We start from the raw sequence: 25,063 nt of genomic DNA on the forward strand, positions 1-25,063 counted from the left end.
AAAAAAAAAAAAAAAAATCCTACTGGCTTTTGAGCTGGCTCCGTGGGTCTGGGTTAGGATACCCAAGGCCATTCTTTTTCTTTCTGTTACAGACAAGTTGTAAGTTCTCCTACTTAAAGCTGGGGCATTGAGTAGAGCCTAGAATAACAGGCTGGAGCTTTTTTCCTTCTAAGGCTAGTTTCCTCTTAGTACAGGGGTGGGAGTGCCCTTCTCCCTGCTTGCCTTTCTTCCAACTATCCTTTGTTATATACATATATGTATACATACATATATATGTGTGGATATACACAGTATCTTCCTTATCCATTTGTCTATTGATGAACACTTAGGTTGCTTTCATATATTGGTTATCATAAATAATGCTACAATAAACATAGAGATGCATATATCTTTTAGATTTAGTGTTTTCAATTTCTTTGGGTAAATGCTTAATAGTGGAATTATTGAATCATATGGTAGGTAGTTCTATTTTGAACTTTTTGAGGACCCTCCATACCGTTTTTCACAGTGGCAGCTCCAAGTCACATTCCCACCAACAGTGTATGTACCGTATTGTTTTGATTACGATAGCTTTGTAGTGTATCTTGAAATCTAGAATTTGTGATACTTCCAGCTTTGTTCCCTTTCAAGATTGCACTGGCTCCATTACCTATGTTCTTGCCGTCATGTGTGCTGCATGTGGATGGTAGAAATACCACACATGAGTGCATTTTTGCATGTGTCTTTCCCACCTCCATGCTTACTGACATCACTTTGGTATTTTGAAATTGGCGGTGGTGGGAGTGTTTACAGTAACTGCCATCGTTAGGCATCCAGGCCTTGTTTTGGTGGTTTTTCAGAAGGAGAGCTGTCTGTTAACCATTTGTGAGTCCACTAGAGGGCTCAGTGGACCAGTGGAGAGACTGGCCTGAAACTGAGCACGGACAGTTCACTCACAGGAATAGAAGAGAGGGCAGGGCATTTGGACAGGTGAGTAGACAGATGTGGCCAAGAGTGTTTTCCTATTTACTAAGTAAAAGAGGAAGCAAGGTAGTCATCTGAGGATATGGCTGGGAAGGAAGTGTGGGGTATTTGAGGTGAGAAGACTGTGGGACAGTTAGTGGATGAGAGAAATGTAGGTTTTTTTTGTTTGTTTGTTTGTTTTTTTTTTTTTTTGTCCAGCACCATTAAAAGGCCCCTTGAGATTAGTGGTTATGAATTTGAAAGCAGGACTGTTATGGTGGGTGTGTATTTGTCTCCAGCCTCTTGCCGTGGCAGGAATGAAGCCCTGAGTAATGGGAAGCTGGGTTTACCCAAGTGTGTGGTTTTGCAGTGCTGCTATGACTATGTGGGTTGGTAGCAGGCGAGATAAACGTGAAGGTCACCACCTCAGAGAACTACCTTATTCATTCTAGCTAAAATCACGCCCCATCCGCGTAACCATAATCCATTATCGTGTTTGTTTTCCTGTTTTGTTTATTGGATGTCAGATCGCCTGGCTCACCCATCCTCTTTGCCAGCGGGGGCCATAATTTATTCACTACGGAATGTGCAGTTCCTACCACAGCGCCTGGCACAGAGTAGATGCTCGGTAAGTGATAGGTCGAGTAACTTACTGAATAAATGAATTCACTTGCTCGATCTTGGAAAATCCGTGCAGTCCAGTGAAAAGTACTCACATTCTTCCCATGTCCCTTTGTTCCTTGCTCCATGGTGTTTCAACTTTGAGGAGCATAGGAATTCCCTTACAGGGTCGGACATGCTAAGCCGAGAGTTCTTTATTTCCTGAACACTCCCAGGGTATATGAGCCCAACCTAAAGCTTTTGAGGCGGCTGCCTGGGTCGTGTGTGTCCTGCAGTTGCTGACCTTTGTCACATGGGACTCAGCAACACGGAGGAGGGTTATATTACAACCCAGACTTGGAGGCCGGGTAGTTTCCGTATTTATGATCACTTTTCTTAGGGCTGCTGCGTCTGAGGTGACAACAGAAAAGCAGGGTTCCAGAGGCGCAGAGCCCGGGACGGTGGCTCCCGGGCCGCGGGCGGAGCGGCCGCTCCTGGCGCCTACCGGGCCCAGACCCACGAGGCCGCGTCCCCGCCTCCCGAGGCCCGCCGCCCACACCCCGCGGTGGCGGAAGGGGGCGGGGCCCGACTGCACGTCTGTTCCTGCCGGAGGACAATAAAGTTTCGAAAGTTTGAAAAGGGAGGAAAAAATCCTCTCCCCGCCCCTTTGGCGGGGCGGGTGTGGGCGCCCGCGGCGGCGGCAGAGCCCGGCGCCGGGCGTGCGGGGATGGGGGTCACGGTGGACGTGCGCCAGGTGTACAAGTACCCCTTCGAGCAGGTGGTCGCCAGCTTTCTCCGCAAGGTACCCGCCCGCTCCGGTCCGGGCCGCGCCCGCGTTCCCCCCCCGGCCGCCCCGACCCCCGGCCCAAACGTCTGTGTCCCGGGGCGCCCGCCGTCTGCCCCTGCTCCTTCCCCTGCCCCCGCGGGAGTTCGAGTCCGCGCTCTCGCGCCCCAGCTGCGGGTTTTGCCTCGGGATGTGCGGGGCGTGGGTGGAAGTGCATTTCCTCGAAGGCTCCCCAGCGCTCCCTGGAGTGCGGGGAAGGCTCCGTGCGCAGCAGCACGTTCACATCCCGCCCCACAGTCCTAGGGAATGCACGTTCTGGAGCCTGGTTGAGGTTGCACGTGACTTGTTGATCTTTCTAGTACATCATGGACGACCCCCCCCCCCCCCCCGCCCAGTACAAGCCAGTGGGAGCGGTGGAAACGATCACCCTGGTTTACTCAGCACTGTTGCTCTACCACCTTAATATATTTTGAAACTGGTAGCTTATCCTCCCTGTGCCTTAGTGTTTTTGATCTGTGAAATGGGGGAAATAAAAGTACTAATGGAAAGGGCTGGTTGTGAGGAATCAAGTGAGATAATTCATGTAAGTGCTCAGGCTGGTGTTTAGGCCTCTAAAATGTTGAGTTGTTCATACTGCACCCTAGGTTCACTGCTCAGTGGTCCTCGTTATCCCAGGGGTTCCTTCTAGGACTATGCTCCTGGCAGTAGAATAGGGAATTTCTTGAGAAATCCAGAGCATCCAGGCCAGGGAGCTGAGACTCCTGAACTGTAGTCTGTCTCTGACTCTAGTTACTTCATTGGTCAAGAGTCATCTTCTCTTTTAGGCCTCGCTTTCTTCATCTAAGATAAGAGTGTTGTATTAGAAGGCATTTTAGGTTCCCCTTCAGCGTTCACTTTTTAAAGCAAGATTTGCAAGAATTCTAATTTGCTTTGGGCAGCAGCTACCAGGCAGTGTGCCCCATATATAATGCAGAAGCAAAACAGAGAGGCTGGGAGAAGTTAGTTTTTTAAATGGTAAGAGGGGACCTCTATGGGTGATGCGGTTGGGGACCCAGGTCCTAAGGATTGATTAGGACACTGGTTAACATGGTGTTGCCATAGAGGTCCCCCCCGCCCCGTGTCAGATCGTTCGTATTTTTCACCTAGTAAAGTGCTCAATAAAAACTAGTAAATGATGAATGAATAAATGACTGAGAGCATGAATTGTGGATCTGGTGGAGACTTTGCCTTAGGCCAGACTTCTGGGCCCAAAGGAGAAACAGTGCACACTCCTTTTTTTATTAGGACTGGCAGTCTGGAGTGTGGGTTCCCTAATGCCATGGCTCCCTTGGAATGCCTTTCTGGATTATCCTTATCAAGAGCTGATCTCCATCTTGACAGAACTGGGGGAGACTTGATATAGGCATCACTGACCATCTTCTCCAGTGTTGGATAGTTACTTGCGCACATACCTTTTCTCCTTATGAGACTAAGCTTCTTGGGGGAGGACTCATTCCCGCAGAAGCACATAGCACAATGCCAAGCTCTCTTTTAGAGAGGACTTTGCGTGTGGTCATGCTTCTGGGCTAAATGCTTTTCTTTTATTCAGCAGGTGTTTAGAGATACTTTTCTCCTGTGTGCCAGGCTCAGTGCTGGGGCCCACCCAATAGACGCTCTTCTCATGGAGCTGATGGTTTCCAGTTGGGGAGACTGACATTAATAAATGAACAGCTAATGAACACATACTTAAAATTGGTGATGTGTATTTATGCAGAGAAAGTTCACGTTGCTGGGACCAAATATAGCAGAGAAATCCTGCTAAAGTTCCCCAGGGTGGTCATTGGGAAAGGCTTTCCCGAAAAAGCGGCCTTTGTCAAATGATGGCTGAAGTGTATATAGGAGTTTCTTAAGGAAGAAGGGAGGGGGAGGAAGTGCTTTCATACATCATCCCGTTTACTTCATCCAGCAGCTGTGGGAAGGATTTAAGGCCCATTTCCATTTCACTACCTAGAGAAACTGAGATTCAAAGAAGTTTAAATAACTTTTCCAAGTTCCCACAGCCAGCTGTTGGGAAGCCAGGATTTCATATCTGAATCCAGAGTCTCAACCTCCATCTCCAGGCTATGTGGCCTACCACATAATAGGCACTCAGATGATCATTGAGGGGGAAATCCGGAATCATCTTTGCTGTGCTCTTTATCCAATCCCAGTGTTCTTTTGTCTAGTCTTTTCTCAGGGTTTATTCATCTGGGACCCTCTGTGCCTGATATAAGGGTATAGTATTGATGTGTGCTAAGGTGAGAAAATACAGTGTTTCAGTTTTCTGTTGCTATGTAACAAATCACCCCTGTTACTTAGTGAATTAAACCAGTGGTAAACTTTTGGGTCTCAGGATTTTGTGGGTTTACTGGGCTCAGCTGGCTGGTTTTTGTGTGCCATATGTTTACAGGTGAGGTCATTCACAGCACAGAGCTGCATTTAGTTACAGCGTTTTAGTATTACAGAACACTTGGCCAAGTGACAGGCACATAGTAAATAGGATATTTTGGAAGGTAGGGCTAGGGAAAGAATATTTTCAGAAAAGGCCTAGCAGTGGGACAATGCAAACACTATGGGTGACACCATGCTTCTGTTCTTTTTATTCACAAAACAATGCCTCAGAGGTGCTGTGTGAGTCAATAAGTTATGAGATTTCAGTAAATCTACTTACTGTGAGCATTTCACCTTACATTACATAAAGCCATGAACTGGAAGTCACTAGATCTGGATTCTAATCTTTGTGCTTTCCCCATTAAAAGTGGTTTTTGGGTGGCCTTGGGACACAGTTTTATATAGTCTGTATTGTGCCCTTATGCAAATTAGAAAGAGGCCTCATCTGGGTGGTGGGCTCCATAAGCTCACAGACAGTGGGGCTAGTGGACAGGAAATGGGGATATTTATTGAAAATTAGCAAGAGGAACTATTACCCAGTCAGGCTCTTGGGCTGTCTAAGCTCTAGAATTGGATGCTGAGTGGGTGTTCCACGCAAGGCTTTATCAGGGCTTAATACTTCAGTACAAGGGAGACAGAAAAAAGATTCTGCAGTCTGGCTCCCCAAGGAGCGGTCTGGGAGGGTTTTAAGGAGGATTTGGCTGAAAAAGGGTCATCAGTGGGGGTCCATCTAGGCTTAGATTGGTTTGGTTTTCACAGCATCCCTCTTAGGTGGAGGGCTTGCACAGTGTCTGAGGTGGATCAGACCAGTTGAGAAGTGTATGGGGCGTTGGTGTTTGGAGCTTGTTCCCCTTGGCATCCAGCTTAGTTTCTGATGGCAAGCAGTACCTGCTGGCAGGGCTAGAAAACTGGGTTATTGTTGGCTGTTAGCCATTTCCTGGGTGTGGGGACCTAAGTGTGGTCCCTGCTCTGTCTCAGTGCTTCTTCCACTAGGTGGCTGTAGACCTGTGCCTGCTGCTGACCTGCGACAACCCTACTGCCTTAATTTCATGTCTGTGAAACAATAATGCCACGTACCTCACCTGTCTCCCAGGATTGTTGTGAGGATCATATGTGTGGGGGTTTGAGAATCATAAGCTTTTTATAAGTGTAAGGTAGTAGGAATGATCTTTGTGGGTTAATATACTTTTATTTTTCTTTTAGTCTTTATGTATTTTTTCTTCAAAGGAAGGCACTTGGCAGAAGGAACAATCATACGAGGATCTCTGGAAGCATTTAATCTGATTTTGCACAATGGTATGTTTGAAGCTGTTTCAGCACCGAGGATGTTCTATTTTAAATAGAGTCTACTGATCTACGTCTTTTGGTATGTTAGGACTTGCCTTCCAAGTTATTATATACTACTATTTTTAAAACCTGAGGAATGTTTGCTCTTCTTACACCTGCCTGTTGGATACCACAGGCAAAATATTAGCTACATGCTTTCAAAGCTAAGTGGCACCTTGAAAACAAACACCACAGAACTCTTTGTTCATGGAATGTAGTGTTTCTCAATGAACCCTTATGGAGGAATGCTGTGAAACCCAAAATGGTTTATTCATCAGATGCTAAACTGTAGTTTCCATGCACTATATTGTTGGTGCACCTGACAGTGCATTAGGCTTCTTTGTATGACTCTTAAGCTTTCCAGCTCTTACTGCTTATAGCTGTTTCCTTCCTTTTACTTAAAACCACCTAAAAAGAGCAGGCAAGGTTGCGTCCATGCAGGCCAGAAGCTCACTCATCTCTACAAGCTTACGTGGGTCTGTTTGCTGTGTTTGCATTCATGAGCTGGATTCAAAGACTTCTTCAGTGTTGTCTGCCTAAAATTTAAAGTAATTGAAAAGGACTCAGAGGGCCCTTGTGTTGACTGGATGTTCTTGTTTATACTCAGTTAAGGCCAGAGAAGTTAGAGTTTTTCTTACTATAGAGTTGTTTGTGTTGATTTTCTTTCTGTGCTGTAGGCAAAGCAGGCATTGTGAATAGGGTGTAAGCTTTATGGGCAGAGATCTTTCATTTGTTCCTGATGCATCCCAAGCACCCAAAGAGATCCTAGAACATAGTAGGTGCTCAACAAATCTTGTGGAATGAGTGAATAAAATGCACCACTCTGGAGTTTAGCCCTGCGTAATTTCAGATGGAAGTTAGTGTGGGGTTCAGTCTTACGGCCCTATAATAAAATGGACAGATTAAAATAATTTCTTTTTGCTTCAACACAGTGGCCTCAGGTTTTTATTTATTCTAGCCAGGAGCCTGCTGTGCTGAACAAAATGGTTTGAGTGTTTACCCTTAAACTCATAAAGGGGATTTATGAATGGCTATTTCCATTTAGAGTAGAAAGCTGATTGGGTAATTAATAATGTTTCCATTTCTGATCCTATCTTTTCTCCCTTGCAAATCTGCCACTTGTGGAGAACGTCTCTTCCTGGAAAAAAATCCTGAAATATTTGGGGTAAACTGATATTTCTGAAATAAATGATTTGACAAATTATAGGGCTAGTTTAACATAACAGTCATTTATCTTTTTACTTACACTGTAATAGTCTTTCTTTTATCTTCTTATCCTCAATCCTGCTAGAAGAAGATTAGGTACAACATGAAGCAGAATGGTGCAAATGGAAAGAGCACGGGCTCTGACATCAGACGGGGGTACGGAGCGCTTCTAGCTGTGTGAGTTTGGGCAAGTCAGTTCTTTTTCTCTGCCTCAGGGTCCTCATCTGCGGAGTACGATGATAGTAACTGTCTTCTGGCATTGTTGGGGGAAATTAAGTGGATAACACATGTAGTTGCATGTAACCTACTTAACTTCATGTTGGCACACAGTAGGTGCATTAAAGTACTTGGTAAAAATCTTGATAGTAATACTAACCACAATAATTTCTCACATTGATTCTATGAATATGAAAATAAAAAGCTGAGAGAAGTAGTCGGCAGAAATCTTCACCAACCTGGAATAATAAAGAAAAGAAAGAGCATGAATAAATGGTGCACATTTGAATTATGACTTATTTTTTAACTGTTGTTTGAATGACGTGAAGGTGTGCTTGGAAACTTACATAGTGGTGGTTGTGGCTTAATCAGTTTATAAAAACTCGGGTAGTTTTTAACTATCAAAGGAGTAATAGTGAAAGTTTCATATGTCTACTAGTGGACATTTATAATAAGTCTGTGTATCATTTTGCCCTTGGGAGATGAGGACGTAAATAAAACATGACCTGAGCCCTCAAGGAGCTCACTGTCAAGGGGACAGAGGGAAATACATAAATTTTTATCATGAATGCTTTGTCAGGGGCATATTACAGACATAGTGTGTGGGGCAAGGATCGTATTTTTTTGTAAGATTTTATCTTTAAGTAATTCCTACCCCACTGTGGGGCTCGAACTCACAACTACCAGATCCAGAGTCACATGCTTCACTGACTGAGCCAGCCAGGCACTCCATATATTAATTGTAAATCTGTGACAGCTTTTAGAGTACTTAGAGCTTATTGCCTTTTTAAAAAGTAAATATTCTCTCTAGTCCTCCTACTTCTCTGACATGATGCCTTCCCTAATGCTAATAGGAATGTGTCAGGAGTTCTTGTCACACCGACTTTGAATCAATAAAGCATGAGCTTATGAAGTTTTACAAGTCTGGAAAAGAAGAAATATCTTCTAATAATTTTTAACTAATCGCTTAAATCTGTTTGGTTTCCAGGAAGATACTAGGCATATACTCAGTGCCACACCACAGTGAATTGCAAGATAGGCACTGAAGTCCTGAAACTAAGTTTTAAAAATGTTGGTTTCATTCTTTAGCAGCAAAAACCACTACTGTTTATTGAGCACTGGCCTGGTGTTTGTACTTTATATAACGTTATTCCCTTTAATTTCTCTGACAACTCTTTGAGATGGATTCCCCCCCAGTTGTACAGATGAAGAAACTAAGGCAGGCTGAGATTAAAGTAATTTGGCCAAGACTCACACAGGTGGGCTTCAAACTGAAGTCTCTTGGATTCAAAACTCATTCTGTTTTCAGCACTCTGTATTCTCATTTTCGTTTTGTCTTTTATTTCTTAACTTTTCACTGAGAAATCATTTGACCCAAAACAACATAGTTTTAGGGGCCCTGGCCCCTACACAATTTAAACTCTGCATCTGTGTAACTTGTGACTTGCCCAGAACTTAACTACGAGGACCCCGCCACTGACTGGAAGCCTTACCCGTGATACCAGTAGTCGATGAGCACATTTGTATGCTATGTACATTATGTACTGTATTCTGACAGTAAGAAACCTAGAGAAGAAAAAATGTTAAGGAAACTGTAAGGAAGAGAAAATGCATATGCAGTACTGTATCGTATTTACTGAAAAAACAAAACAAAACAAAACCCACATAGAAGTAGACCCACGCAGTTCAAACCCATGTTGTTCAAGGGTCAGCAACTATTTGACTTACAAAATATTGCAAAACGGAGGAAGAATTCCTTTACCCAGCTTCCCTAAACCAGTGTATCACTTTTTTTTTTTTTAAGATTTTATTTATTTATTTGACAGACAGAGATCACAAGTAGGCAGAGAGAGAGGAGGAAGCAGGCTCCCTGCAGAGCAGAGAACCCGATGTGGGGCTCGATCCCAGGACCCTGGGATCATGACCTGAGCCGAAGGCAGAGGCCTTAACCCACTGAGCCACCCAGGTGCCCCCCAGTGTATCACTTTTAAAACCAGGGAATTAGCATTGATACGATGTTAACTCATCTACCGACCTTACTGAAATTTCACAGTAGTCCACTCATGTCATTTTTCTGAAAGTCCAGGATCCAAGAATCAGTCCAGGATCCCACATTGCATTTTGTTGTCATGTCTTAGTCTCCTGCAATGTGGGATACTTCCTTCTTCTTTTCTCTCTCTCTCTTTCTTTCTTTTTTTTTTTTTTTTTGTCTGTTTGGATCATGGTACTGGTCAATTATTTTGTAGATTTTGTATCTTTAAATGCATTTGGTTTATGTATGCATTTAACATTGAGGTAGGAGAGTTTTCCTTTGTGTCATAATTGTAAGCTGTTTCTTTCTAAAAACTTGACTATGTGAATTCTGTAAGACTGATGAATCACAGACCTGTATCCCCGAAACAAATAATACATTATATGTTAAAACAACAACAACAAAAACTTCATTATGTCATTGCCAATTATTAGGACTTTTTTTTTTTTTAAGATTTTATTTATTTGTCAGAGAGACAGACAGTGAGCAAGTGCACAAGAAAGGGGAGGGGCAGAAGGAGAGGGAGGGAGAAGCAGGCTCTCTGCGGAGCAAGGAGCCTGATGCAGGAGTCAATCCTCGGACCCTGGGATCATGACCTGAGCTGAAGGCAGACATTTAACCTCCTGAGCCACAGAGGTGTTCCTGTCAGGACATTTTTGAATGAATAATGGTGATGTGACATCGTCGGCCTTTGCTTAGAACCATAACTTTTCTCAGCCAGACAGGCCTTGGGTATCCCTGGCTTCACAGATGGCAGCATCACTGTCTGTACGTCTTGGCTCCTTGTCCTTTGTTCTTTCTACTTCATTCTCCTGCTGATCTGAAAGGCCAGGAAACAACCATTCAAAAATTTATTGACTTAAATATGTTTTGTCCTTGATCATTGAAATTTTGATTAATCAATGATTCATTTGATCTTGGTATAAAATTAGCTTTGCTTTCCTCTAAGATACAGCGTTGCGTTTAGCTCATTAATTTGGTGCAGTTCTGGGGCACCTGGGTGGCTCAGTGGGTCAAGCCTCTGCCTTCGGCTCAGGTCATGGTCACAGGGTCCTGGGATCCAGTCCCGCATCGGGCTCTTTGCTCGGCAGGGAGGCTGCTTCCTCCCTCTCTCTCTGCCTGCCTCTGCCTACTTATGATCTCTCTCTCTGTCGAATAAAGGAATAAAATCTTCTTTTCTTTTAAAGATTTTATTCCTTTATTTGACAGACGGAGATCACAAGTAGGCAGAGAGAGAGCTGAGCAGAGAGCCCGATGCAGGGCTCCATCCCAGAGCCCTGGGATCACGACCTGAGCCGAAGGCAGAGGCTTTAACCCATTGAGCCATCCAGGCGCCCCAAATGAATAAAATCTTAAAAAAAATAAATTGGCGCAGTTCATGGTGATTTCTTTGTTTAGCTCAAGGCCAGGTCTCTCTTCAGCAGCTCCACCCCGTTTGCACATGCATTTCTGAAAGCAGCAAAGATTCTCGTGGTGCTTATGAAACAGAAATGTTAATATATAGACTTATTTTAGGTCCGCTTGACCTTTGTACAACTAATCATATAGACCTGTCAGCTTAGTTGCTTCCTTGTGCTTTCTTGAATGATGCCATTTGGAAGTTGGGAAACAATGGTTCCTTCCGAGGTCATTAACTCTTTTTTTGGGGAGGTGTTATTATAAAAGGCAGGCATTAACTTCTGAGCTTTTTTGGAAAGTTGGCATTTTAAAAACTCCTTATTTTAAGAACAGGCTTTATGAAAGCTTGTATATTTTCCCCTTGTAAATAAGAAAGGTGAATAACTGTATCTTCAGGAAGCTCCTCCCATAAATATATTGTATCTTATTCCTGTAATTAGATGGACTCAATTTCTTGGCCTCTCACATTTCATAGTTCTTTGTTTGTCTTAATGTAGATTTTCTTTTTTATCCAGTGTTTTGCAGTTTAGGGCCTCTTAACCTTTCAATGTGTAAAAGGAAATGAAAGCAAAGTATATGACATTGTAGAGAAGTCTACATTTTACCCTTGTTAGACTGTGATATTTGCAGTAGATTTATATCTTGGGGAAAGATAAAGGATTTCTTTTTATACATTCTATAAAGGAAATAAGATCATAAGGAAGTTCAAAATGAAGTGATATATACCTTGGAAAATACTGGAGGTCCCCCAGGATATATGGCACACAGGGCGAATGTACGTGGCCCCACGTGGTAATTGTTATGCCGCTACAGTTTGTGGCTCACTGAGCCAGGTCCTGGGGTGGCAAGCAGTTTTGGCAGATATCTGGTGTTTAGACCACTTTGCTTCTATGAGAGTTGCTGGTTAGGAGTGGGGATTGGGAAATCTTTGTGACTCTGCTTGTGTGCAGGCTTTACGCCATTTCTGCTTTTAGTGCAAACTCCTTGTCTTAGTAATAGTGGGCTTACTCCTTTGGGGAATTACTAAATGAGATAATGCCTAAGATGGCCTCTGATACCCAGTGCAGTAGATCAGCGGATGCTCACCAAGTCTTCGATGGTCTTAGCTTGATCCACTCCATTGTCACACCATGTTTAAAAAGGTGTCCAGAGAAACTGTCTACCGCCTCTGTCTTCTCAAATTGGCATTCCTGGAGATGACCCTCTCTGAGAGTCTTCCCTCTCTCAACCTCTTATTATCTGACTTCAGAAGGTTCATGAATTAAATCATGAATATTCAAGTTACCACAAGATGGCGTTAGATCATTTCAAGTAATGCCAGGTAGGGGGAGCCTCAGCACAATAAATCTTTAATTTTAAAAAAGTTAGAATATATGCTTTTCACATCATGGTATTTAGCTGTTGTAAATAAACCTCTCATTTCTTTTCCCGTTCTCATGTGGAAACATGAGGCTGTGTCTGTTCAACTCCCCAAAGTAGTTGGGTGAGAAAATGACTTGAATCATGCAGATGATTTTACTAAAGTGAATTGTTTAGGATCACCTGTTGTTTATAAGCATTGTCTAATGGGTGACCCCTCCACAATTTCCCGTTTCCCCATTGTCCCTTAGTCTGATGGATTTTTCTCCTGGTATGTTTATTTTTTTGTTTGTTTTTCCCAACTAACATGGAAACTCTGTAAGAGGCTACAGTTTTGTTTGTTTCTTTACTACATCCTCAGTGCCTGGAACCGTGCCTGGTGTGGTAGGTACTCAAAACCTCCTAATTGAAGAAAGAATAGAGAGTTTTCATTATTGTTTCAGTCATTGCCCTTTGTTTGGCTTACTAAGAAATCTTAAAATTATGTAAAAGTATGAAGTTTCTGAGTTTATATTCTTTAGGAATTTCACTGATAACTTAGTGAAGTAATCCGAACTTTAAAGCTTTTATTATTGTCCTCCTCTGATGATTATATTTCACATCTCTTCCGTAATTTAGTTCAGTAATCTTCCTACAACTTCTAGTATATTTGTAATACTCAGGAAGTATTGATGAATACAAAATGAGCAAACTAGGACTTGTGAAGGAAATCCTTTCATTTTATTTTACCTTAGTATGAAAGTTTTTATTCATGCACACAAACACACATGTAATTCAGGGGATCTGTGTAAGACCTGCATATTTTCCTTGCTTCAGGAGTGCTCTGTCAGGCCCCTTGCCGAGAAGCAGAGTAGCTAAACCTGACCCTCCCTAGTGGACGTTACTTGAAGGTTAAACTTCAAAAAAGCAGTCATCGTAGTTTTGAGCATTTATTCCTGGAGCAAAAAAATGAATGAATGAATGAATGAGTGAATGAATACTTAAGAATCCACTTTGTGACAAGTTCTCAAGATGGCAGTTGCCAGGATGGAAGTGTGAATGGCAGAGTTTATGGCATGGGGCACAATGAAGTGTCAAGGCTGCTGGGGACTGACCCTCTGGATTCTCTTCAGAGATAGGTCCCCAAGCAAAGTGAGGTTTATTTTCCAAATTGACCCCTGAGGTCAGCGAGGTTCATCTTCCTGATTATTCATTCAGCAAAACTTTATTGAGTGCCTACTATGTGCCAGACACTGTGCTCGTGGTAGGGATAGAGGAGTGACTGAACTAGATCGTATTCCGGTTCTCACAGAACCTGTGCTCTCATTCAGTGTCTTTTGAGGCCACAGATACCTTTAATATGTGTGAAAGTAGTTGACCCTTTCCTGTGTAGACCAGTTAGCCAACCTCTCTCTCTCTCTCACACACACATGCTCACATGTGCGTGTATAGGTAGCTGCTGTGAGATGAGGAGACCCACACTGAGTTACATATACCACTTCCTGTGGTTCTGAAGACTTCCCCTGCCTGTCAGCCTCTTCACTGCTTTCATTCCCCCTCAGCACTTTGTGATGTCCTGGATGAGACTGCCTGTAATTTCCTTTTTAGGTTTGGTCACATCATGTAGCAGTGTGAGCTTCTAGAGAAAGGGCCCAAGGGGTGATCAGTAGGCTCGGATCAGGGACCACCTTGTCCTATGGCTTGGAGGAAGTCACTTCCACTCTGGAAGTCTTTTTCTTTGTATTGGAGCAATAGAAAGGATTGTATTTGAGTAATTCTGAGGAGATTTAAGGATAGGGTAGGTAGGCATGCTTAGAAGGCAGTAGAGAATATCTGAGGGTAAATTAGTCTCGGAGCTCTTGAGCTGGGTGGTTTTGAGCAAACTACTTAGTTTATCTGGGCCTTATTTTTCACATGTGAGAGGGAAAAAGCAGCATATACCTCATGGTATTAATTTGAGAATTAAACTGAAATAATGTATGTAAACGGCCAGGACAAAAGTGGTAGCTTTTTTTTTTTTTTTTTCAGCCTTGTTATATCCAAATTGTCTTTCAGGGGAATTAATAGGTAAACGATTTATTGAGCACCTGGAGTAGACGACTTCTATAATTGTTCTCCTGTGATGGCAGCCCAGCTGCCAGGCAGTGGCATACGATTCGAGGGGAAGATTCACTTTGTATTAGGCCTGGTTTAATTTCACGGCTCTCCCACTGACTAGCTGGGTGATCCTAGACTCTCAGATCTTCATTCAGTTTCCATCTCTGACAGATGAGACAATGATAACACGTGACCTGGTCACAGCGGAGAGGCTCTTTTGGGATTTAAACAAGATGGTATAAGTAAATAGAGCATGTGGCACACGGCATGGCACAGAGGACACCCTCCATTTCTGGTTCCGTAATTAACCTAGTTAAGCTCTCCCTCCCTTCTCTGCCCAGAGCTAGGTTGGATCTCAAGAACGTTTTTCTTGGGTTTATACTGGTTCAGTTGATGATAGCGTCTTCCTTATCTAGTTCCAAGTAGTGAAGTGATGAGTCTTGACTGAAAACGGGCCTTCGAGGTTGCTTGAGAAGTATGTACTGTTCCTGCAGAGAACTATGGTTGCTGGGAAAGAACTCACTTTGGTATTTCTTCTTTATGTGTTTTCATTTAGTATCCCAACCCCATGGATAAAAATGTCATCTCTGTAAAAACCGTGGAGGAAAAAAGAGGTAAGTTTTCGGAATGTACCTCACTTTGGTGGTGATCATTAAGTGAAACTGATTTTTCTAGAGGTGTTTGTGTATGTGTGTATAGCCTGTTACTTTTGAAACAGGTGTATCTCTGTATTTGAAGTGTTAGAAAAGAGTACCCAGCACTTACAGCAGCAGAAGGCTTGCTTAATATGCTCTTATCACTCTCTCAGTTAATAACTGATGACAGTAGTGATAGCTAACATTTCTGAGCACTTCATATATGCCAAGCACGCTCACTCATATTAACTCATTTAATCTTCAGACTAATGTATGGTGTATGTGTTATTATTACTCCCATTTAATATATGAAGAAACCAAGGTATGGAGAGGTTAAACAAATTGCCCAAGATCGCATGGCTGTATCCCTATAATATATTCATGTATCATTTTATAGATGGCAAAACAGTTGTGATTAGTAGCATGTATGTAAAATTGACTATAAAAGTGATTAGACTATGGAATCAGAACTGTACTTGACAGCGTGGTTCCATATTGACCAGAGCAGGGGCTGATGAACTATGCTTGTCCTGCTTGATGTTGTGGATAAAGTTTTATTGGCATATAACCATGCCCACTTGTTTATATATAGTCTATGGCTTCTTCCTTGCAATAACAGCAGAGTTGAGCTGTTGTGATAAGACTGTCGGGCTCACAGGACCTAAAAATGTACCATCTGGCCCTCTACAGGAGATGTTTACTCACCCCCAAATGAGACTGTAGGAGTTTTCACTGCTTGCTGTCATTCGTATCTCACTGGAAGCGTTTTCACTGTCCTTGCTTGGACTTGAGAACCGGGCCATGCAGGAAGCTTTAGTGATGCACAGAATCAGTATATAAGCCTTTGGAGACACCCAGGTATACTTTTGACTTGCTCTTGGACCTTCTGGGAGAACATATAATAAGCCACTGTTCATTACATGAGTCTGAAGTCTTCTCTGTGCTTGGTGAGCACGACACTGTCTTTTGCTTTTGAGGGTCTTTTCTTCATGTCCATAATTCTAAGTTAAAAAATCTAATTCTAATTAAAAAATCCTTAAAAAAACCTTTTTTTCCCCATGTATCTGCAGTCAGTGTGGAAGGGATATGTTATTTGGCATCAGAGAAATCTGACTTCAAGCCCTGATTACTACCTGCATAACCTTACTTCTTGAAGGCTCAGTTTCTTCATTTATTAAATGGGAAAATAATAATAATCCTGCTTTTAGTTTGTTGTGAAGATCAAATGAGAGAACAGTGTGCACATTGCAAAATGATATAAGAACATTAATTATAATTTCAACCATTGATGGGGGCGTCTTTGCCTGCAGGAGTGGCTAATCTGTTTTAAGTATGTGTGCCGCAAACCTTGGATGGGATGGCTAAAGGAATGCCAGCGGGCAAGGAGATGAGCCCGCTTCTTACTCTGGCAGTGGCTTCTGGGTAGTCTGGGTATTTGTACCAGTGTTCAAGGCTACTCTAGTCAGAGCTTTGAGAAACCCTGTAGGAGCTTGGCTGAGTCACATTAATTTACAGGGCAAAAGACAACACTCAAGGGTTATTTTTTTCTCTGAACCAGTCTCCCTTTTTCTTAATTCACATTTATTTTGTGTTTTTTATCTTATTGGTGCTATTCTGGAAACTAAGTTCCAAAGCAGAGTAGTACCAGTCACTGGGAAGCTGATTCCCTATGAGTAAAGAGTGTGGCTCATATAATTAATTACAGATTTAAATTTTGTAGCCAGAAGCCTGTTCTTGAAAACATGGTTGGTGTAGAAAGTGGCAGAATCAGATTCTCCATTCTTTGTTAAAACATTCTCTTTGTTGAAGTTGAACAAAAGGCTCATTGGCCCTTGTCATTGGAGGGTTGACATTGATAGTCCATAGCAGTGAATGGTTTGTGATTCTTTATCCTTGACTTCAGAATGTGCAGTGTGAATTAGCTCTCTTACCCTTATTCTTTGATCACAGATAAGTGTATTTGGAATGATTTGGCCCAGAAAAGTGGTCAGGAACACCGTATTTTGAGTTAAACATTTTTCTTTGGGAATTCTACATATAGAAAATTGACATCGACATGAAAGGTTTTATTGACAAAGGACAAGAATACATTTCCTTAAAAATTTTTTTGAGTGTAAAAATTTTCTGTTTCTAGATGTGTCAACAGGGATCATCTATAGAAAGAGGATTGCAGTCTGTCAGAATGTGGTTCCAGAAATTTTAAGGAAGGTAAATTCATTTTAAAATTTAATCAGATTTGGGTGATTTTCACATAGTCCTGGAAAGAGACAGCATTTTCTGATGTACAGGAGTGTGAGAATTTTCCCAGGTGTACCTTATAGCCCTCAAAGGGAGAAAGCACTCTCATATCCACCTCAGTTTTGGCAGATGCCACCAGAGATAGTTTTTTCCCCTGTCTGTTTCTGCTTCTCTTTGGTGGAGGGCTCTTAGTGGACACAGAGATGGCCTTTAATTATTGTAAAGATACCTTGCACATTTTGCATGAAGTGACCAGCTTTTCTCATCTGTCCATGGTTAAATATGACTTTTAGATAAGGATGATCAGAAATGGGCAGATGGTAAATATTTAGTCTCATCTTTAGCAAGGAAGATAAAAGCTTCAGTTTCTATTTCACTATCAGAGAATAAATTATTTCAGGGAGTATAATGTTCTCAGTGTTTTCTGTGAGTCTTTTTGTGTGTGTTTCTATAATGGCGGTGATGATGAAATCTTCATGATAGCAAATTGTTTTCTCTCTTTGAAATTCTTAAGCACTCTGGTGATGGTTGGCAAAGGTAAGTGGGAATTTTTAATAACATTACTTAAATCATAGTGGGATTATTGACAAGAGTCCTTTTAGAATCATTAGGAAATAAGACGAGAGCATCTTGAAGTGCATTTCATACTATGTCTCTGGTGGTTGTTTCAACCTGGAGGTGATTCTGTTTGTGATGGAGAAGCCCATTAGCTTGCAGATTACACTGCTGTGCTGTTTGCTGTTTGTAGAAAAAACGGTGGCTTCTGTCACTTCCTGGTCATGCATTAAGACTGTCACATTCTTTGAAGGAAAGAAAGCTGATGTGACAAGGAAAAAGAACTTTATTTTATTTTCCACATGGGAAAATGTGTTGCACTGTATGCAGCAAATTATCATTGGCTTTTTCCAGAGGGTGTATACCCTGCCTTTGCCCTATATACAGGCTTTGAATCTATTATTAAAAAGGCATTCAACTTTGTCTGGTATCTCAGTTCTTAAATAATTTAAGGACACCTCTGACTTGTACAATGCTGCCTTTGTAGTTTCCCATGTCTCCTCCACCTTGGAAGTCATACATTTCGAGGTATTGGACAGTTTAAAATGAAGAAGATACTTTATCTGATATTGTCCTGCTTCATGCGAGCCCATCAGTGGGCCCAATTAGAATCCATCAGTTTAAGAAGGCCATAACCAGCCCTAGAGGAGACACGAAGGAGGTGGATAATTTGCTTAGTGTTTAGCAGTTAGGGGAATGAGGCCATGGACTGTACAGCCTGCATAAATCCTGGGCCATTTGCATGTCCTCACCAGCATTTAGTAAGGTTATGGTGTGTTGGATTATCAAGGACTCAGTTTGCATACGAGCATCACTTGTCCTCTTAATTACCCAAGACTGAAAGCAACTCTGGACTTAGTCTTTAGGTGGCTTGCTCTTCCTCAATTGAGAGAGCCTTCCACTCTCTGTTGGACAGGTGAGCATTTTAAAGGTCCCTAGTATCCAATTGGAAGAGGAATCCTGGCTCAATCCTCAGGAAAGGAACATGGCTATACGGAGTCACTGCCTTACGTGGACACAATATGCATCCATGAAGGAAGAGTCTGTCTTCCGGGAAAGTATGGAAAATCCAAATTGGTAAGATCAGCTGTGTGTGTGTGTGTGTGTGTGTGTGTGTGTGTAGGTTGGATGCAGGGATGCACGAATGACTGCATATATTAAAAAGCTATGATTCCATACTTAACGTCTGTTTACAACTCACATAAGGTACGTATTATTAATCTTTTTATCTTAGAGAGAGATCATGCACACACGCATGCATGTGGGCAAGTGGGGGGAGGGGCAAAAGGAAAAGGAGGGAAAGAATCTCAAGCAGGCGCTAGTCCAGCATGTGGGCTCAATCTCATGATGCTGAGCTGAAATCAAGAGCTGGACTCTTAACCAACTGAGCCACCCAGGCGCCCCACATTATTAATTTTTAATCTTGAAAGTAATTAATGAATAGATTTCCCTTTGGGGGAAAAAAATAACAGAGTTCAACTCTGTTCTGATCACCCTGTCCAGTCTTGGTGCCTTTTGGCTCTCTTGAGAGGCAGTGAGTGTTAGCAGTGTGCTGAGGATTCTTCCAGACTTTTAAGAGCTACAGTTAGGTACTTACATGTGTATTCACAGAGTCTGTATAGCTTGGTTTTGTGTCTTTTTACATAATATGCTTTCATTCTGTGTCAGTCATTGGGTACTTATATTTTTTTGCTTAATAGAACTTTATCCATTTAACATATAAAACCTAGCTTATTCCTTTATACTGTTCGTGGTATTCAACCCTATGATTATACTACATCTGGTTAGCTTTTTTTTTTTTAAAGATTTTATTTATTTGAGAGAGAGAGAAAGCACGTACGCACACAAGTGCAGAAACTGGGGAAGGGACAGGGAGAAGCTGACTTCCCCGCTGTGCAGGGAGCCTGATGCGAGACTCGATCCCAGGACCCCAGCATCGTGACCTGAGTGGAAGGCAGATACTTAACCAACTGAGCCATCCAGGCGACCCTCTTCAGCTTATGTTTGGTAGAGATTCAGACAGTTTCCAGTTTATCTGTATTAGAAACAGTAGTATAGTGTTTGTGAAGCATAGGATCCTTACATAGGCAATACGTGAATGTTTCTTTAAAGGAGAAGTTTTGATTATTAGGTTTATTGAGTATATTATTTATATGCAGCAAAATTTATTCTTAATGTACAGTTTTATGAGTTTTGACATAGTTGTATAAACACTGCCACTGTCAAGCTTCCATTTATGGAAGACTTTGAAAAGCTATATGCCAAGACTATTCAATGAAGAAAGAATATTCTTCTTTTTTTTTTTTTTTTAAAGATTTTATTTATTTATTTATTTATTTATTTGACAGAGATCACAAGTAGGCAGAGAGGCAGGCAGAGAGAGAGGAGGAAGCAGGCTACCTGCTGATCAGAGAGCCCCTTGCGGGACTCGATCCCAGGACCCTGGGATCATGACCTGAGCCGAAGGCAGAGGCTTTAACCCACTGAGCCACTCAGGCACCCCGTAGAAAGAATATTCTTTTCAACAAACGGTGCTGTCACAACTGGATATCTACAAACAGAAGAATAAAGTTCGAGCCCTACCTCATTCCAAATACAAAATTAACTGAAGATGGATCAAAGACCTAAATGAGAGTTAAGACCTATAAAACTTTAAGGAGAAAACAGCTGAAGATCTTTGTGAACTTGGATTAGGTAGTGATTTCTTAGATATGATACCAAAAGCCCAAGCAACCAAAGAAAAAATAGGTGAAATTGTTTTCATCAAAATTGAAAACTTATGCTTCAGGGGTACTGTCAAGAAGGTCAGAGGACAATGCAGAGAATGAGAATGCTTGTAAACCATGTATCTGATTATATATATATATATATATATATATATCCATAATTTGTGAGAGTGTACCCTTATTTTGATGAGCCCTGAATAGTGTATAGACTTACTGAATCGTATTGTACACTGAAACTAATACAACACTGCATGTTAATTATACTTGAATTTAAAAAAAATTTCAAATTAAAACATGAGCAAAAGATTTGAGTAGATATTTCTCTAAAGAAGATGTGTAGATGGCCAGTAAGTACGTGAAAAGATGCTTAGCATCATTCTACATCCAGAAGTGCAAATCAAAATCATGACGAGATACCACTTCAAACCTGCCTGGGATGAGAGCAGTCAAAAAGATACACAGTAACAAGTGTGGGGAATGGTGGGGAGCCATTGGAAGGCTCTCGCACCACTGATGGCAGTGTGAATGGTACAGCTGCTGTGCAGACCAGGTTTTCAGGGCCTCAGAAAGTTAAGCATAGAGTTACCCTGGACCCAGCTTTTTCTACTCTGTTGAAAACATACGTGTTTTGTGAAAACACAGAAACTTGTACGGGAATATTTATAATACCATTGTTCCTGATAGGCAGAGTGTGAAAATGTCTACTCATGAATATGTAACCAATTGTGGTATACTTATCAATGGAATATTATTCAGTCGTAAGAATGAAGGACAGGTTTTATAACGTGGGGGAAGCTTGATAACAGTATGGAAGAAGCCAGTTACAACAGGCCACATAGCCTATGAGTCAACTTACTTGAAATGTGCAGAATTGCTAGTCCATAGCAATGGGAAACATTAGTGGTTGCCATAGTGGGCAGCGACTGCTAATGGGCGTGGAGTTTCTTTTTGGTGTGATGAAAATGTTCTGGAACTCCCACTGATGGTTGCCCAACTCTAAGTATAGCAGTACTGTTGAGTTGTACACCTTAAAAGAGTTCGTTTCCCTAAGCCAGCAGTTCCTATTAACATACTTAAAAAAAATTTTTGCCAAAGTAATGGGTGAGAAATGATAATTCCTTTTGAGATAGGCTTAAAAACAAAGGCAAAATATAAGGAGCATCAGGTATTAAGTGATTACTGCTGTGAGCGCAGATTTTAGAAGATCCTGTACTGGTTTTCGTTTTTCTCTCTGATTTGAATCTTTTATTAACCTGTCATTTTAATGGAGATAGTAAGACTGTCAAGCCCAAATAACTAAAACCCCCGAATTTAAAATTCATTCTGGAGACCCATCACTTGTATGGATTGTTACTGCTCCCCATGATTTCCGTCCTGCGGTGCTAATTCTCAGATGCTCCAGGCTCACCCGAAGGAGTGTGAAGGCCTCGGCTTACTAGCCTCTGAGCGGGTGTGCCTGGAACCACCTACTAGGTGTGTTTCCTCAGCCTCTCCCTTGACAGGAGCTTCACACAGAACATGGGTGTTTGGGATTAAGTATAAAAGCTGTGGCCAGAGCATAGGGGAGTCTTTGTGTGTTTGTTTTGTACATGGAAGTAGTAAAAGGACAGAATTGTCTGAATTTTATACAGAAAACACAAAAGCCTTTCTTCCACCTTGTTTTAGCCTCGATTTTCTTAGAGATCCGGGCTATTGGCTAGTCTGCACTGGACCTTTACCAGTGAAATGTAAAGTGATAATTGGCCCTGACGATCCAAGGAAAACATCCTTCAGTACCTTTTTCCTTTGTGTCTTTTTTAAAAGTTATTTTTCCAGTACCTTGAGTCTGGAAAATATAATACATGTGTCTTATAAAAAATATTAATCAGGGTCACCTGGGTGGTTCAGTCATTAAGCACCTGCCTTCAGCTCAGGTCATGATCCCAGGGTCCTGGGTTCGAGCCCCGCATCGGACTCTCTGCTCGGTGGGAAGCCTGCTCCTCCCCCTCCCACTTCCTCTGCTTGTGTTCCCTCTCTTGCTGTCTCTCTCTGTCAAATAAATAAATAAAATCTTTAAAAAAATAAAGCAAGCCAGTGGGCATATTTGGTTAAAAAACAAAAAGAAATATACATATATATATGTTTCATATAGTATATATGAAACAGTTCCAGGGAAAAAAACAGTTTTCGTTACCTAGAAATAGTGTTCATTTACATAATTTTCTTAGTTCATTCCTAATTGGCATTTAGAATATTTTTTTGCTATTACAGATAATGCTGTGATGAAATCCCTATTATGTGTTCCTGTAGTTATTCAATAACCTTTTAAGGTACATGGAGCAAATTTGGATTTCTGGGTCAAAGGTTATATTTTGATACATATTATCAGATTGTTTTATAAAAAGGTTTGACCAATTGTACTTTTTTTCCCCTTTGATTTTTTACATTCTTGTCCTCTCCCAAACACTCTTTTTAGATTTTTGATATAATCAGACCAATATTTTATTGACACCTACAATATCTGGGTCAAAACCAGATCCTTCTCCAGCAGTGTTTTAAAGCTGAGGTTAAATAACTTATGCATAGTGAGAGGAAGTTGCCAAGCCAAGGGGTGAGTCCAGGTATCATGGATGCCACCTTGAGCAAAGTGGTGAGCTAGAAATATGGACATGGGTAAAGGGTGGAGTTATGTCAAACTGTAGAGCGCCTTGGATTCCAGGTTATGGAGGAAGGGTCTTGTTCTTTCAGCAGTCAGCAGCTGCATGAAGGTTTCTGAGCAGGGGATAATGTGATGAAAGCTGTGGTCCAGACTCTAGGATGTTGTCTTAGCTCTTGACATGGATTTAAGGAAGGCATTTTAGACAGACATTTTAAATGAGTGGGTGATCATGGGAGGACATCGAGGAAAGGACATTATTTCTTAACCCTCCTTTGCCAGGGAATGTGACAATGATGGCTGGCCACTATACCCAGAAGATGAAATATGGACAACCCCCGCCCTCGCCTTAAGAGAAAAAGCTGTCAAAGCTGTTGAGTCTAAAATTAGACCCTCAAGCTGTGTGTTGGTTAGCAGGTGTGGGTATGTGATGGGAAACCAGATGTCATTGTGTCCCTATATGTGGCCTGTTGGCTCAACTCAGAGATGGGCTCCAAAAGGGTTCCTTAGAATCTGACTAAGCCTTGATCTGTGTTGTTTTTTTTTTTTTTTTAACACAGATCCAGCTTTGGCTTCCTGCTAGTGTATTTGCACTTGGGGCACCTTCTTGGGCAAGAGTTACGTTATAATTTCACGTTCCCTCAAGCACACCAGCTCTGGGGCTGTAAGCTCCTCAAATGAACAGTCATGGTTTCTGCTTTCTGAAATCTTACATCCCAAGATGAATTTATTAATTTCTTACTATTTTGTTCTGTTTTTCCCAGGACTCTGGGATCACGACCTGAGCCAAAGGCAGACGCTTAACCAACTAAGCCACTCAACTAAGCCATCCTCCCTTTATTTATTTGTTTTAATGATTTTATTTATTTGAGAAAGAGTGATTGAGAAAGAGAGCATGAGTAGGAAGGTGGATCAGAGGGAGAGGGAGAAGCAGAGTCCCCGCTGAGCAGGGAGCCCAATGTGTGGCTTGAGCCCAGGACCCCGACATCATGACCTGAGCCAGAGGCAGATGCTTAACTGACTGAGCCCCCCAGGCACTCCTGGCTCTTATCCTAAAAATAGATTTTTAAAAACTGTACTCTGTGGGCATGTAATTGATACAAATTTGATTTGGCTTTAATGATGGATATTTACTTTATCCAGGCAATTTGAAAAAGATAATCATCTTGTATTTTCTTGGGTTTTGCTCTTTCACCATAACTCTATGGGTTTTGTGGTCAGCAGTAACTTTTCTGTTATCTTGAAGCAAGGTTGTAGTTATCACCGTCAGTGGAGACTTCGCTTTATTCATGATGTTGCCGAGCTGGATTGCTTTTGCTTCACGTTAACAAGGCCATGCTCCCATGCTCAGTGCTGAGTATCTTAGTGGTGGGTGTCTTTACCTACCCATGTGGGACAGCTTTTGTTTATTCATTGATGCCTGTAAACCTTATTTCTGAGATTTAAAAGGTGTAGCCTCATAGAGTATGTGGGTTAATAACATTGAATGTATTGACCTAACATTTATAAAATATCAAATGAATTTCTCTGGAATGTAGTAAAAGAAACAAGCCAGAATCAAACTTTACACCGGGATTAAATTAATGGGATGAGCAGCTGTTTTCATTTCAATAAATTTTCATTGTATTTGAAGTTACACTTACGAATATTCTTCATTCTTATAAGATGTACAGCATTTTTTATTTTTTATTTTTCAATTTCTGGATTAAAACATCCCAAGCCTTGAGTCTTCATCTGGTGAATCACAAATACAATAATTTGCGTATTTCAAGAGGCTCATGGTTGGGCAGTGTGTGTGTGTGTGTGTGTGTGTGTGTGTGTGTGTGTATCCATTTTTTCCTTGCTTTGAAGTTTTTTTGTTTTTTTTTTTTCCTCTCTAGTAGCAAATTTGACAGTTCGGTGACTTCCTTGTGTTGGGCATCAGCC

General features: G+C 41.6%; 1 protein-coding gene across 2 annotated transcripts in view; it reads left to right on the plus strand.

The window, feature by feature from the left end:
- Positions 1–2,195: 2,195 nt before the first annotated feature.
- PRELID2 (PRELI domain containing 2) overlaps positions 2,196–25,063 on the plus strand; it is a 63,842-nt gene continuing 40,974 nt past the window's right edge. The window contains exons 1-4 of one of the 2 annotated variants that reach the window (XM_032850930.1): positions 2,196–2,344; positions 14,905–14,962; positions 17,118–17,191; positions 18,693–18,853. In XM_032850930.1, coding sequence (XP_032706821.1) covers positions 2,270–2,344; positions 14,905–14,962; positions 17,118–17,191; positions 18,693–18,853 — 368 coding nt within the window. In that variant the 5' untranslated portion in view covers positions 2,196–2,269. Of the gene's footprint in view, positions 2,345–7,356; positions 7,445–14,904; positions 14,963–17,117; positions 17,192–18,692; positions 18,854–25,063 lie in introns of those variants that run through there. The other variant, XM_032850937.1, reaches the window with a different exon arrangement.

Source organism: Lontra canadensis, unplaced genomic scaffold (assembly GCF_010015895.1).
Source record: "Lontra canadensis isolate GAN:19392208 unplaced genomic scaffold, GSC_riverotter_1.0 scaffold4, whole genome shotgun sequence".
NCBI classification, from domain to species: Eukaryota; Metazoa; Chordata; class Mammalia; order Carnivora; family Mustelidae; genus Lontra; species Lontra canadensis.